This window comes from Ammodytes marinus (assembly GCF_949987685.1).
Source record: "Ammodytes marinus genome assembly, chromosome: 6".
In the NCBI taxonomy this organism is placed as follows: domain Eukaryota; kingdom Metazoa; phylum Chordata; class Actinopteri; order Uranoscopiformes; family Ammodytidae; genus Ammodytes; species Ammodytes marinus.
This window is the reverse complement of record NC_137235.1, coordinates 17,708,612-17,721,498: the sequence shown is the minus strand read 5'-3', so window position 1 is coordinate 17,721,498 and position 12,887 is coordinate 17,708,612. Positions and strand designations below refer to the sequence as shown.

General features: G+C 43.4%; 1 protein-coding gene across 1 annotated transcript in view; it reads right to left on the bottom strand.

The window, feature by feature from the left end:
- The window catches only part of rhbdl3 (rhomboid, veinlet-like 3), a gene marked incomplete at both ends in the record, with an annotated part of 56,424 nt that extends 45,150 nt beyond the window's left edge, over positions 1 to 11,274 (bottom strand). Inside the window, 2 exons of the mRNA XM_080029269.1 lie at positions 10,514 to 10,537; positions 11,155 to 11,274. Coding sequence (XP_079885395.1) covers positions 10,514 to 10,537; positions 11,155 to 11,274 — 144 coding nt within the window. The remainder of the gene's footprint in view (positions 1 to 10,513; positions 10,538 to 11,154) is intronic.
- Positions 11,275 to 12,887: the final 1,613 nt, after the last annotated feature.

Genomic DNA, 12,887 nt, shown 5'->3' with positions numbered 1-12,887 from the left:
GTGTGTGTGTGTGTGTGTGTGTGTGTGTGTGTGTGTGTGTGTGTGTGTGTGTGTGTGTGTGTGTGTGTGTGTGTGTGTGTGTGTGTGTGTGTGTGTGTGTGTGTGTGTGTGTGTGGGTGTATATGTGTGTGTGTGTGAGTGTGTGTGTGAGTGTGCTGTGGCATGTGGTTTCTCCTTGTCACAGTTTGCCTCTCCAGCACTTTGACCATGCTGGCAGGCCTTGGCAGCGATGCCCTGTAAGACGACACGGTGGGGACAGGACAGGAACTGAGATCTGGGTGAAAGCTAAGCACTGGCGCTCACCTTGGACATCTGCTGAGCCTGCCCAGGGCTGACTAGGCCAGGTTGCCATGACAGCAGCACAACAGCCAGGGCATCTAAGAGTAACCGACTACTAAACTAAACTACAATATTTACTTAAAAAAAAAAGGTCAAATTTCATGTTGAAAACCACACTGATGATGTCAACAGTGCATGGCCTCTCTAATGACTATTTAGTGGTTAATGTAATGTAATGCTCTATGTATGTGTTAGGACTTCATTCTCAACTTTTTTTGTAGGATGACTTTTTTTGTAATATAACATATTTTTCAGAAAATATAACTACCTTGTTATTAAAGAGCAGTGTTGGGAGTAACGCGTTACAGGAAGTAATGCATTACTGTAATGCATTACATTTGCTGTAACGCGGTAATGTAAGGCATTACAGCAAAAAAAATGGTAATATGTAACGCGGTACATAGCTCAGAAACGCGCGTTACAATGCATTTTAAACCCGAAATTGACTGGTTTGTTGTTTTTATACAAATTGGCCAACACTGCGAGTTTCGCAGAGGAGAAAAAACCCACGCTAATGTTACTGCTAGAGGAGAAGAAAACTCGATTTGCTGCTACAATTGATTCCAAAGATGCGCTAGCCTACTGGCTTCCGTCTCACTGCCCAAGTTATTGAAAACTTTTGTGGTGTTTGGAGACTCTGACGTGAAAGCACGTATCAATCTGTGCTCAACGAGCAGCGGATGCTGCCGCGAGCCCCTCCAAGTCTAAGAGCACTCGGAGGCGGTCAGTCTCGGAGCAGCCCCTCGGAGCGAGTCCCTGCCTGCTGTCAGAGCAGAGAGGCGACACACCTCCGCGTCCAGGCTGCAAATGAATCGCGCTGTTGTTAGGTGCGAAATCGGAGATAGTGTGCCACGAAGCTATTTATGCTGAAGCGGTATTGCTGGATTTAGGAGTTATTTAGAGATATGGCAAGCAAAAAGTTGACGAGTAGGGAGTTGGTATTCACTCTTTCTACGGCCCCGGTCACGGTGCGTCCATGCGCAGCAGTGGTGCAGCCATGCGACGCAGCATTATATATATATTAATATTATCATATTATAATGATAATAATGATGATTATAATAATAATAATAATGAAGAATAGAAGAAAAAAGGAAATAAAAATGGTGGTGGGTAAAAAAAATCATAAACGCCTACTGTTTATATGAGTTTTGTGGTGTAGTTCTAGTTCTAGTTTACAACTGTTGGCTTACAACAAAGTGGACATCATTACAAATGGATGGAGGGGTGAATCTGATTAAATAAGTTCAACTCTCTTTCAAAATATCAGGTATTTCATGGAAATTACATAATAGTCTGGCCGCCACCATATGACGTCATAATATGCTAATTAGATGGGAAAATTTACTCCCCAGATAAACTTTAGGTCATTCTCAATATTTGTCTCATTTACACTTTGTCTCTATCTCAAATCACTTTCAATCCAGAGCCTTCTGAAATTTAAGTGTCAAAATCTAGTATTTTTAAAAATAAAACCCGGCGCCTAAAGGGTTTGCTTTGATGCAATTTATGAAATCTTAACATAACGGCGGCAATGATGGTGCGTAAAGGACAGCGCAGTTGGCAAGCTCTCCTCAGCACTAAAAGTGCTGCAGCAAAAAAGTCACAATAAGAGTTGATCGCTTTGTCGATTCATGCCTCTGACACACACGTCGACTCCCAACATAATGAGTGGATGCTTTGAATTAGCAAAGGAGATATAGGCCTATATTTAGGCTACTATTGTTATTATAAAATGTCACGCAAGAGAGACGATAAACAAACATAATGGGCTGTTATCATTTAGATTAGATGGCAAGATGATAAGGCAGATTCTTTGGAACAACTAAAAAAGGCAAAAGTTGATGATGATGTGAACAACTTGTTTGTGCTTTTAAGTCGCCAGAACGCAAGAAACAAATCTTTGAGGCTCAATTTACTTTTTCAATCTACAGTAGTAGGCTCTAGCTCTATTGATATTAATATAGGCTAAATAAATACCTAAAGATACAGTATTTCTATTATAAAATGTATTGCACCATGAGCCATAAATGTGACCATTATATTATATAGCATAGGCCTACTTGTGTTAGCCTTAAGCCTAGCTCAGTCATTATGCCATACCATGTCACCTCCTGCTGTGTAATGAGCTGCATTGAACACAAGAAGATCTATTGAGAACACCAAATCCATATTTCATGTTATTTTGGTGAAAGTAATGCAAAAGTAGTGTAATGCCTTACAATTCAAAGACAGTAATATTGTAATGTAACTAACTACTTTGAAATGCCAGTAATAAGTAATAAATACCGCATTACGCTTTTGAAGTAACTTGCCCAACACTGTTAAAGAGGACCTATTATACTACTTTTCTGGTCTTAATTTCTTGTTTTACACTGCTATAGAGCAACCTGACACGAATCACATCACAAAAAACTATGTAGATTTTCGGGAAGCTCTTTCTCTTATTTTGGCGATCCAGCACATCCTGTCAACACTTGAGTGTGTGTGCATCGGCCATCTCCGCTCCCTCCGCCTGTGCTTCGGCAATCTCCGCTCCCCTCTCCCCCCTCCTGCAAACCCCGCTCCGTTGTGATTGGTTACCTTCCTTCCGGAACACTTTCAGTGGCGGGAAGCGCGAGCATGGACCTATAAGGGCGCGAGGCAGACGCGAACAGGGAAGTGACAGCATTACCATACATGGAAACATCCGCGTGGTGACTTCACACATTTTTTTGCGACGTCACAAATTATGAAAGGGTAGACCGCTTTGAAGACGTGACTTCTCGACTGGCTAGAATAGTGTTTAGTGCTCTGCACAGACACCCCAGACGGTCAGCAGGGAATACGTCGAAATGCATGTAAGTCATTATTTGATAATTTAGTATGGTTAAGCATGACTATGAATCATCATAACAACGTTTATAGGTCATAAAAGTCAAAAAGCATCATAGGTCCTCTTTAACATATTAAAATCTTATTTTTAAAATTAAGCCTGTTTCTCTAAAAATGTCAACTTCATTCTTCAAGTAATTCTGTTTTTGTTTTTCACAGCGGCAATTTTGGCACTGTGTTCCTAAAATGCGGTTGCATTGAGAGAGCAACTTTTATGGTAGCCATGTTTTGTGTGAATTGGAAATAGTTTTTATTCACATAAGTGAAGAGACACTGCTCTGCAGGTTGCAAAGAACATTTTAAGCTTCTGGAAAGCTGTCATGTAAACACAAACCAGAGAAGGGAAAGCTCATAAAAGACAAATGAGAGAAAAAAAAGCACAGGGTTATACCTAATGTATTTAAAAAGGAAATATAGTACAGATTGTATGACCAAAACAAGAACTTTTACTTTAGAAAAAAAACTTGTTAGAAAATGACAAAAGTGAATCTGCAAACTAAATGATCTATCTGCTGGTTTAGCGTGGGAGTATAGTAAGCAGCCAAAAATGCCACTGCCTTTGAATAGTGCGTTTCTCACATTTTGTCTACAATGCAGTCACCACTTTAGTGCAAACTCTCCAAGGAGAGGAGGAGACGCTGGTGCGGTGGTTTGTTTGAAGAGCGCTTCATGGACAGCTGAGCACATAGCAAGACAAGATGTTCCGAAAGCCGGCAAAACAATTTCAAGAGTTTAAATCCAGGAAGTGTAACTGGCAACATAAATCCAGCACGCAGGCATAAACATCTGCGCTGGTACTTGTCAGCTTTCGTTTGTGCTGGTCGTCAACGTTGCCATCTGTCTCAGTAAAGGGAGAACAGAGGGGAATGAAAGAGCTGGTTGAGTTGTACACTCGATGCAGAACATTCCCTAATGGGCAGGCCTTGACTGAAGAGGCAGAAATCAGTTAACATGAGCTCTCTCTCTCTCTCTCACGTACACACACACACACACACACACACACACACACACACACACACACACACACACACACACACACACACACACACACACACACAGGATTATTGTACCTATGTCAACAGTGCACCTGCTTGGCGTCACTGTGGGCCTGTACAGCCTATGGCATAAGAATGTCTGAATGAACATTCTTGGACTTTCTGTGAACAGTGTGTACATGTGTACAACCTAAATAAACCCAAGTCTACAATCGCGGTGTCAATATGCATACACCAATGTGCATTAGGAACCCTGCACCCTCACATCTTACAGACGTTTGAATTGGGGGAGTTTCTAAAAAAACAACAATCTGGCAATCGCCTCCACTTCATGCAGTGCATTGACAGGAGGTGAGAGAGTAAGTAAGGACTTCCTTCTCACGCTTTTATTCATTGTTGGCACAACTACCTCTGATATGTGTCTTTAACAAAGAGCAAGGCTTTGAATGGTTTCAAGGATAAGAGTCCAAAAGTGAAGTGGGTGACATCCTTCACTTATTCCCGGTTATCGTGTTTTGTCCCTCTCTCTATAGCAGCATGCTTTAAACCCTTCAGATGTGGTAGTACCAGAAGTTGTACAAATGTTGGTTTTGAGCATAATGAAATCTGAAAAAATATGTTTCTCTGTTCTGGGCTTCTGTTGTGTTTTTTGTGTTGCAGTCTATCTATTTTGTCAGATGACCTTGTTGTTGTAGAACAGAGTTTTCATCGTGCCAGTGTAGGGTATATGAATGAATGAATGAAAACCTTTATTTAAACAAACTCGAAAGGCATTGAGGTTCCCCTCATTTACAACGCCGACGAGCGCACAACAAACACAACAACAACAATAACAACAGAGTGACAGAATAAAACAGAGAAACACAAAATCCTAGCAAGATAAAAAAGATCAAAATAAATAAAGAATTACAATAAAAGAGCTTAAAAAATTAATTCAGTTAAAACAAATGCAGTGGTGATGGTGAAAATCAGAAATCATAGATTTAAAAGAAGAAAAAGTGGGGAGAATGGTCATATTGAAGTTGCTCTGAAGGGCATTCCAAGAGGTGGGGGCACTATAGCTAAAAGCAGTTGTTCCCAGCTTTGAATGAGCTCTAGGAACCTTTAAAAGCAGCAGCTCACTGGATCGGGTATTAAAAGACTGAGAGTTCCAGTCGAGCATAGCTGATAAATAGGGTGGCTGTTTACCAATTAAGGATTTAAAAATAAATAAAAACCAATGTAACTCATGGCTTGTCTCGTTAACAGTTAGCATTTTAGAACCAATATCAAATCGCTATCTCACACTCTTTCAGCTACCTACATTTGCAGCGTCATCTACTCAACTCTGATAGGGAATCAGACATCGGAACAAAAGAGATGAGGGGTGGAGAGGTAGATGTTATAAATTACAGGGAGATTAAATAGAAGGTAAAAAACAGACACATCTGGGTTTATTTGTGTAGGAGCCACTGGTCCTAAAAAGCAGCAGGCATATCCAGCCTCCACAGCACACGCTACTGCTCAGCTTAAGGTGCTGTCAGTTGAACTGTCCTCTCTTGACCTTTAGTCATGGATGTACATGTTTAGGCCTGGTGGTAACAACATACCGTGTGCATACAGATATACCACAGCATATGGATTTTGCTGGGCCACTGCGCCGTTCCACTATCAAAAGAGACATTTCGATTTCACGAGAGCGTCGCTATGAGTTTGCACAATGTAGCCAATTACGGGTAAACTGGCACATCTTCTTTCTCTCCATATACAGATTGACGGGCACGGCACAGCTATTTTTACTTCTGCATGAAAAGCAGAGTCTGTTTTCACACTCTGCCAACTGGAATTGTGCCTTTCATTAAGGAAATCTATTTAGAGCCTAGCAGGGGAGAGGCAGAGGAGCAGGGAGAGATGAGCACCGATTAAATCTTTCCATGCAAATGTTTGAGGCTCCGTCTACTATTCCATTGCCACACAGCCTGGGAGCCTTTCTTTAAAAGTGTGGGGTGGGGATTTTACCATCCTGAATCAAGGCGACAGAGTTAAATATCACCGCAAACGGTTTGTCGTTGAGAAACCTCCAAGACTCAGCTGGTGTCAATCACTGCTGCAGTGTCAGATGAGCAGGTCAGCAGACTGTGATCCCGCCATCTGCGTATCTGTCACTGGCAATTAGGCTGACAGGCACATCGGTATAGCACAGATGTATGGATGAAAGAGAGAAACCCCAAGCAATCTACAAACTGTAAAAGAAAACCCAGTAAGGGGCCAACCGATTCAAAAATATACCTTTAAAAGGGTCATCCATCATCCTATCTTCTCAGATATCTTCAGATTCTACCCTTTATGTTGTGAAGTTCCCTTTCAATCTCTTCCTCACCAGTCTTTGAATTGATGCACCTGAATATCATTTATTTTGGGATCTAAGTAAAGAGACGTCTTCACCTCCTCCAAACAAACTCACCATACTTAGTATACAGTCTCTACTGCTGTTGCCGTCAGTAATTGCAGGAACAGCTGCTATGATCTCAAGGGGCCTCAACCAAGTTTTGCTTTTAAATGTAGGTAAAAACTGACAGGGCGTGGCGGGACATGCGTTCTCTGCCATGCATCAGTACACGCATCTGAGGGGTTTCCAGTTGCCGCATCTATTAAGTGCCAGTTACCTGGGCACTGGACCATTCATTTGAAGTGTACTTAAAAATGTAAAGACAGAGACAATGAGAAGGTGCCAGCTGTGCAAGTGAGGAGGCGAGCCAGAAAAAAAGGACTTACCGTAGTAATTACCTTTTTTTCTCAGATGTGGCCATTAAAATCAAATTCAAATACATGACAGACACTCTGGGAAACACAGAGTCCCAGCATGAACAGGAGGCTTTCCCAACCTTAGATGTCTGCGTAAGCTTGGCTATGTCAACAAGAGACCTTGCTATCATTACTTTAGTTAAGAAGTGATGGGATGGTCATTGCTAACACAGTGTTTTCAGTTTAACAGTGACTGCAAACTGAGCATGTCCCTCTGGCTACACTGCTACATACTGTACATACCTTAAACATCAAAAAAAGACTTTTATTCATGCGGTAACAGGGAGTGGGGTCTGGGGGATCATAACTCACATTTAGAGGCTTTACTGTGCCACTAAGCAAGAAATTAAGAGGGAGACACTTCCATGGAAAGTATGCAGCCATGTGAGAGTGTTTAATCCCTAAGCTCTTGTGGGCGCGTGGCTGGGGCAAGCCATTGGAAGGAGGCTGTCAATACAAAGGCAACTGTTGACACACAAAAGGATCTCTCTCTCTCTCTCTCTCACACACACACACAAAGCCCACGATCAAAGAGATTTTACTGTTCAATGATGGTTGTTGTCCTGTTAAAAAAAGAGAAAAACGTTGTGTTGCAAGTCTGCACACGTGGGGACTTACAATCTCAGACTTTACTGCACTGGGACATTCCCAGTCCCTTTATATGCTGACTTGATGGGTCTGTGCTGTAGGTCTAGCCCTCTCAGAGAAGCCTTCTAGATTCCACTTCTAACAGAGTGAAAATAATTAGGTAAAAGTCAAAGAATTCTTGTAAAACATTTTTAATTCAACTACACAGTCGTATAAAGAGTGCCATCTGATGTATTTTCCGGGGGAGCACAACACAAATGTGTTTGGTTCGTTTTTGGGTGCGACCAAAAAATGCTTAAAAACTGTTTATCAGATCAATCCTGGACATTAACTTTGATGCGTCCTCACACAAAACATCAACATAAAGGGGTGCTTTAGTGCGTGTGCTCTAGTAAATGGTCAAATGGACTGCACTTAGCGCTTTTTTCCCCCAAATCGCTACATAGTCTGTTGCATTCACCCATTCACAGTCATACTCCGATAGCAGCAACTACCACACAGGGAGCAATCTTACTACTTCAGTGTCTCGCCCAGGGGCACTTCAGCATGTAACGGGGGGGATGGGTGGGGGTCGAACCAACAACCCTGCAATCAGTGGACGATGGCTGTATGTACCCAATTCACATGGGAGTTGGTAAAAAATGATTTGCCCAAACTGCCTTAAAAGAGCTGGAAGAAAGCCAAGGTCCAAATTAAGGATGAGGCACCCAAGATGATTCTGTCCTGTGTTTGCGAAATTCAACAAGCATTTCATTTGAAGAACACCGAAGCCTGAATTGGTTTGCTGGATGTGTAACTTTCTTTACAGAAAACAGCCACAATGAACAATGTCCAATAGAAGTGGGTCATACTCATCCATTATGTGTAGGGTTGGCAGTCAGATCCCTGACTCTTCCTTCGTCCAGTTGTTTTATTTTATTTTTTATTTAACCATTATTTAAGGAGAATTTGTCAAAGTATCCTAGAGAAACTGCACCCGATGGTTAGGCCAGTGCCTGGGCCAGCCAGCGCTGGCAGTGTGTGTTTGAATTGTACAATGCAGCCCATGCCATCTATACAGCTTCATCCTTGATATTTGAAATGCACTTTTTAATGTGTATCGTTCCTTTAGAAAAGAAAAAATCCTAGACGTTGATCTGTTTTTAAGCCGTCTTTGTCTTTTGGTTGCCAGACGGGTTTAAAATCCTTCTTTTCCTTGTTTTCAGCCGTGCATCATTTCTCTTCCTTAGTCGCTCCACAGAAGCTGGGGGTCTCCGAGGTCAGCCCCTTGACAAATGGAGCAGCTCATTGGGAGGAGGAAGAAAGGGAGGGAGAATAAAAGAGTGAAAGGACATTTGTAGCTGCCAGACCAGGCAGTGACCTCGCCGTTTGGACAAGCCCACGTTTTTTTTAAACCGACGTCCACTTGAGGAGACTCAAAGCTGTGCCGCACGCATAAAGACAGGGGACTGAGAGTCCCACTGAATGCCTGTCCATAGAATATTCTCCATCGTTCATACACCCACACAAACACCCCACACCCATGGGACCTCAGTCTTCCCCTGAAAGAGGGAGCCTGACACGAGCCCCGTCACAAATCTACACCTCCCCGCTAACCCCTTTAAAACACACGCGCCTGCCCTTAACCCCCCTCTGCCAGAAAAAAACTAGGAGGCCACAGGGCGGGCAGGTGCTACAGCAGTCCCATAGTGGTGTGTGTGTGTGTGTTTATGTGTGAGTGTATGTGTGTGTGTGTGTGTGTGTGTGTGTGTGTGTGTGTGTGTGTGTGTGTGTGTGTGTGTGTGTGTGTGTGTGTGTGTGTGTGTGTGTGTGTGTGTCTGTGTGATAGTGGGGGGCCCATTCGCCGTCTGTCAGTCCAACATGCTGCTTGCATGATCAGCCGCTCTGTTTCTCTTCTCCTGGGGTTTCTTGGCTGTAACAATGTGTGTGTGTGTGTGTGTGTGTGTGTGTGTGTGTGTGTGTGTGTGTGTGTGTGTGTGTGTGTGTGTGTGTGTGTGTGTGTGTCTGTGTGTGTGTGTGTGTGTGTGTGTGTGTGTGTGGGTGTAACTGATGGACCAATGCATCTAGGATTATGTATTGCCATTATTGTATTACCAGGGTCGGGGTGTCAGCAGACGACACACCCCCAGCATCCAGATTGGTTTGCACTCCTCCGATGCTTTGCCGCCACAGACGCTTGGTTTGTCAAAACCGCGGCCTGGGCTTCATGTTTTTTTGTAAGATTGCTACCCAGCAGGCAAACGATTGAAGATTTTAAGATTTTAATCTTAAAATATATTTGTCTAATCAGCCTAAATCACCGACTGGGGCTGAAGGACATCTGGGGCTTTGCCATCTCCACCAGCTGAGACCTGGTGGTTTCATCTCATTTTGCAAAATGCAATTTTGGTGCCGGCTATATCTACCCGGAGAAAGAAACTAATCAGTAATATACAAAGTATAGCAGTGAGTGAGTGCAACAAAAATAGTTGTATTCACCAGCATTATCTTTTGGGATTCTCAAGGTATTGATTAGGGATGGCAAAAACGGAGTGAACGAAAATGAAGGTAAATCCACAAGTGTAGGTTTAGGTCACTTTCATTAGTGTGTTACAGCACATTACAATGTCAAGGTCATGATACATGAACCAAATTTGTAAGAAATACATCTGTACAGGTAGTTCATAGGCATATATTGCAATCGGGCATAATTTGTTTTTATTTTTTCCACATTCAAATTTTCTTTTTCCCCATTGCGGCTTCTTTGGGCAATACTGCTTCTCAGCTCACCCCAAATCTTCCCCATGTTTCATGACCTTCAACAGGGACAATACTTCATGTCAGAGGTCTCCAAGTTCACACACAGATGAGTTCCTTCGAGATAACAGCGCTCCACAATGAGTGAAACATGCAAATGTTAGGAGATTCAAGCCACTACAGCTTGCCATACATACCTTGTCAAATAGAGACTTCCATTGCTGAGACAAGGAAAGACAGAAAAAAAATAAGCAAAGGAGTGCATGAGTGGAAGAGATAGACAGGGGTAGAGGTTAAATATCTCAGAAACAGGTGCTGGAGAGAGGAGAGGAGCACCTGTTTGGAAATGATGAAGCTTGGCCAAAAGGACTTTCCTATCCCTTTGCAGTAATTGCAGTCTTGCAATCACATGCTGTTATTATCTGATCAGTGTGGTCAATGAGCCGCAATAAAAGATAATAAGGTACCAGGAGGTGATCATTGTGTGTAAGGGGTCTCTTTATCTGAAGACACAGGTACAAGAAGAGTGCGTATGTATGTGAGTGTCTCTTTGGAATAACATCACGTGTCGTGTATGTTTGGTGGCTGCTCGCATTGTCCTTTGATAGGCCACTGGCACCCCGGTAAAACTCCAATTTTTAGTTATGCCATTCAGACGAAATACTGTACATCTTGGAATGAATTCTAGACTTGTGCTTTGACATTCAGCTTCATACAATCAAAAGCACTGCACGCATTTATTTCAGAGAAAAAGAAAAGTGAAGGTCCTGCATAATGTGTAAAGGTAACATGTGCACTCGGGGTTCCTTATGTAGGGTGTGTGTGTTGACTGACTCACCTCCTCTGGAGCCACGGGGAGGACGTCGGTGCTTTCCAAAACCTCGATCTCGTCGCCCTCCGCGTTGGCTGCCACCGCCGGCGAGGAGTTGACCGGCGTCTCGCGGGTTCCGCCCGCCATCCTTGGGCTGCTCTTCTTCAAACACCAGCGGAGAGCAGCGACTCGATCCTCATGAATGACTCCACATAGTTTACAATCCCAATTAGCTCCCCATATGAGCGTCAGAAACCCCAGAATAGGGTAAGAAAGCGGATCATCTCGCTCGCTTGCGTATGAAACGTTATCCGCAGAGAAAAAGTTGATTTGGGGATAGTTCAGCCTATAACTTGTCCTGTAATAAAGTCCCTTTGCGGTGTCACACCACTATCCAGCACATCGTTAGTCAGCATAGACAGAGGTTTTGCAGTTCAAAAAATATTGTTTTTTTGCTCGGCACGAATAGAGGCAGCGATCCAAGTTTGAGAAGCATCTGGGGGACGCACTTTTGCAGTGCGGGTCTTATCACTTGATGAGATGCGACGCAGCAGCAGTAGAGCGCAGATCCAACTGAAAGAAATAATGACATCATCAAACACTAACAACAACATGAAACCGGGGACAGAAAGGACGGACTGGAAATGGGGAGGCACAAGTCTCCATCCCAGTGGAGTCGGTGAAACTCAATTTAAAACAGCGTGGACAGCACAGTCACATGGCACTCACTCGGAGACAGAAGTCCAGAAAAGTGCCCAATTTATTGGTGCGTCATGATACCTGGCACGCTACGATCTGCTGGTCAGCGTGGGGACAGCGGTCTGCACTCGCTCTCTCTGTATGTCTGTCTGTCTGTCTGTCTCTCTCAGTCGCGTGCCGACGGGAAGCCTCAAAGGGGCGGGAGGAATAATATCACCGACCGCCTCTGTTGACAGGAGATGCTGGTGACTCTGCTCCGGTCGCATGCGTCTTTCCAGGCACAGAAGGGGAGAGAGAGAGAGAGAGAGAGAGAGAGAGAGAGAGAGAGAGAGAGAGAGAGAGAGAGAGAGAGAGAGAGAGAGAGAGAGAGAGAGAGAGAGAGAGAGAGAGAGAGATGTGACTATGGACAGGACAGGGAGGGTGGGGTGGAGAGAGGGGGAGAGAGGTATAGGCAGGGGGATGGGAGATGTTTTGGCCTCTCTCCTGAGGAGGGATCACCGACCGGCCACTCCTACACGGGGGTTTCGAGGAACTCTTCTGTCTGAACAGCTGGCTCAGAGGTTGTAGGTCGTTAGGTCATTTGTGCATGATGTTGATAGCAGCTGTAAATATGGTAATTTACTACAGGTGAAATATGTAATAATTATGTAACCCTACCAGGTATCCCTTTGTTCACAATCACAAGTGCCTGCAATGATTAACATATTATTTATCAGTGCTTTACTCATCAGTTAGATGTTTGATGCTCAATAACTAATAAGCTGTCATGTGTAATCATGTTTGCAGCTATCGATGTAATTAAGTCTATATCGATGTCATTTTGGTCGTATACCACTACGGAAACCTTTCCCCGAGTTTGCAACCATGTCTTCCTCACTAATGAAATAGCTGTGAAAGACTGATTCGTCACCATTTGGCAACCGCAAAGTAAGCTGTGTTGTATGTCATTTTTATAGAGGACAAACTTTAAAAAAAAATCCATAGTAGGCTTGTACAGGTCTGAATTGTATTCTTCTCCAACTCTTACTTACAATCAAATGGCCATAGATGTGTCACCCAAG